Here is a 1,494-nt window from a genome sequence, read left to right on the forward strand (position 1 = left end):
CGCCGCCCCCGCCGCCGCCTGTGGTGGAGGAGTCGTTGACCATGATCGTGTTGATGTTGATGTTGATGCAGCAGCAGCGGCCGCCGCAGCAGCAGCTGCATCATCAGCAGCAGCAGAGGGAGGAGGAGGAGGAGCAGGCGGGGGCGAGCAAGCAGCTGGAGGAGGAGGAGGAGGAGGAGGAGGAGGAGGAGGAGGAGGAGGAGGAGGAGGAGGAGGGAGGGGAGGGGAGGGAGCGACGTATCGCCATGTCAGCCCTGTTTTTGAGTACCCCCGTATTCCCCTTGACTACCCTGCCCAGGGTGGGGTGAGAAAGCGCCCGACAGGAATCCTGATTGAGACGGCCTGAAGTTTCACTAGGGAGGAGGAGGAGGAGGAGGAGGGAGAGGAGGAGGAAGACGAGGAAGAGGACGAAGAGGACCATGACGAGGAGAACGATGGACGACGATGGAGGAAGGGGATGGGTATGGGAGATGCAGGCAGAGCGAGCGAGATAGATGCAGTGGACGAGTGGTGGGGTGGAATGAGGAGGAGTTGAGAGAGGGGGCCCGGTTGGGTACATGAGCTCTACTTGAGATGACTCCTCTTACCTCGCTGCTTCCTCGCATGCTGCCTGCTGCCGGCTGCCTTGCCGTCCTCGTGCTGCTCTTCTTCCATGGTGGTTGCGCCGCCGACTCTCTGGACGACCTCATGCTCCGGCACAGGATCGCAGTGCAAGGGCCGTTTGTCCTCACCGATGGGAACTTGGTGGAGGTGGAGGGAGGGAGGATGAAAATTCTTCTCGCCGAAGGAGCAGCAGATGTCGAGCTGAAGTTTGTGTTGCTGAGCGAGGACGTGGCGCTGGAGGAGGTGGAAGGGGAGGACGAGCAGGGAGGGAGTGGGCTCGTTGAGATCATGCTGGGAGAGAGGAGACTTGCTGCACTGAAGGTTGTCAAGGTGAAGAGAAAGGAGGCAGGACCCGTTAGGCTCACAGTCGATGCGCAGGGAGAAGGGAGGGGTACCTTCTACCGTGTGCTCAGGAGCCGGATCGGGGCAGCGGGAGACAACGGAGGGGAGAAGGGGAGGGAGGAGAAGGTCACGGTCAGGCTGGTGCAGGGGCCGCGAAGTGTCGAGCTGACTAGCGTCTTGCTCCTCTTGGAGCAGCGCCAAGAGGAGCAGTCGATCTGTCCAGCAGGGGAGGACGAGGAGGGGGAGCAGGAGGTAGAAGTTCATGCCCAGGGGGGAGAGACAGGACGGGACAGGACGCCGGCAGCCTGCAGTGCGTTGTGTGGAGACTTTTCGACGCTGATCCGAGAGCAAGAGGCTAGTTGATCGGAGGAGGAGGAGGGAGGGAAGGAAAAGAGGGCGGGGGAGGACGGAGAGTGGGAGGAGCAAGGTGTGGAGGAGGAGCAGGAGTGCGGGGGAAAGAGGGGAAAGGGGCAAAAAAGAGGAGGGAAGGAGGAGGAGGAGGAGGAGGAGGAGGAGGAGGAGGAGGAGGAGGAGGGGGAGGGGAGGGGA

The 1,494-nt window shown here is 62.0% G+C and overlaps 1 protein-coding gene across 1 annotated transcript; it reads left to right on the forward strand.

Moving 5' to 3' along the window:
* Positions 1-603: 603 nt before the first annotated feature.
* GUITHDRAFT_144920 (hypothetical protein) lies at positions 604-1,308 on the forward strand (the record flags this gene model as incomplete). The annotated part of the gene is made up of 1 exon (XM_005824404.1): positions 604-1,308. One exon carries the CDS (start codon positions 604-606, stop codon positions 1,306-1,308), a length of 705 nt encoding a protein of 234 aa, XP_005824461.1.
* Positions 1,309-1,494: the final 186 nt, after the last annotated feature.

Source organism: Guillardia theta, assembly GCF_000315625.1.
Source record: "Guillardia theta CCMP2712 unplaced genomic scaffold GUITHscaffold_94, whole genome shotgun sequence".
NCBI lineage: Eukaryota > Cryptophyceae > Pyrenomonadales > Geminigeraceae > Guillardia > Guillardia theta.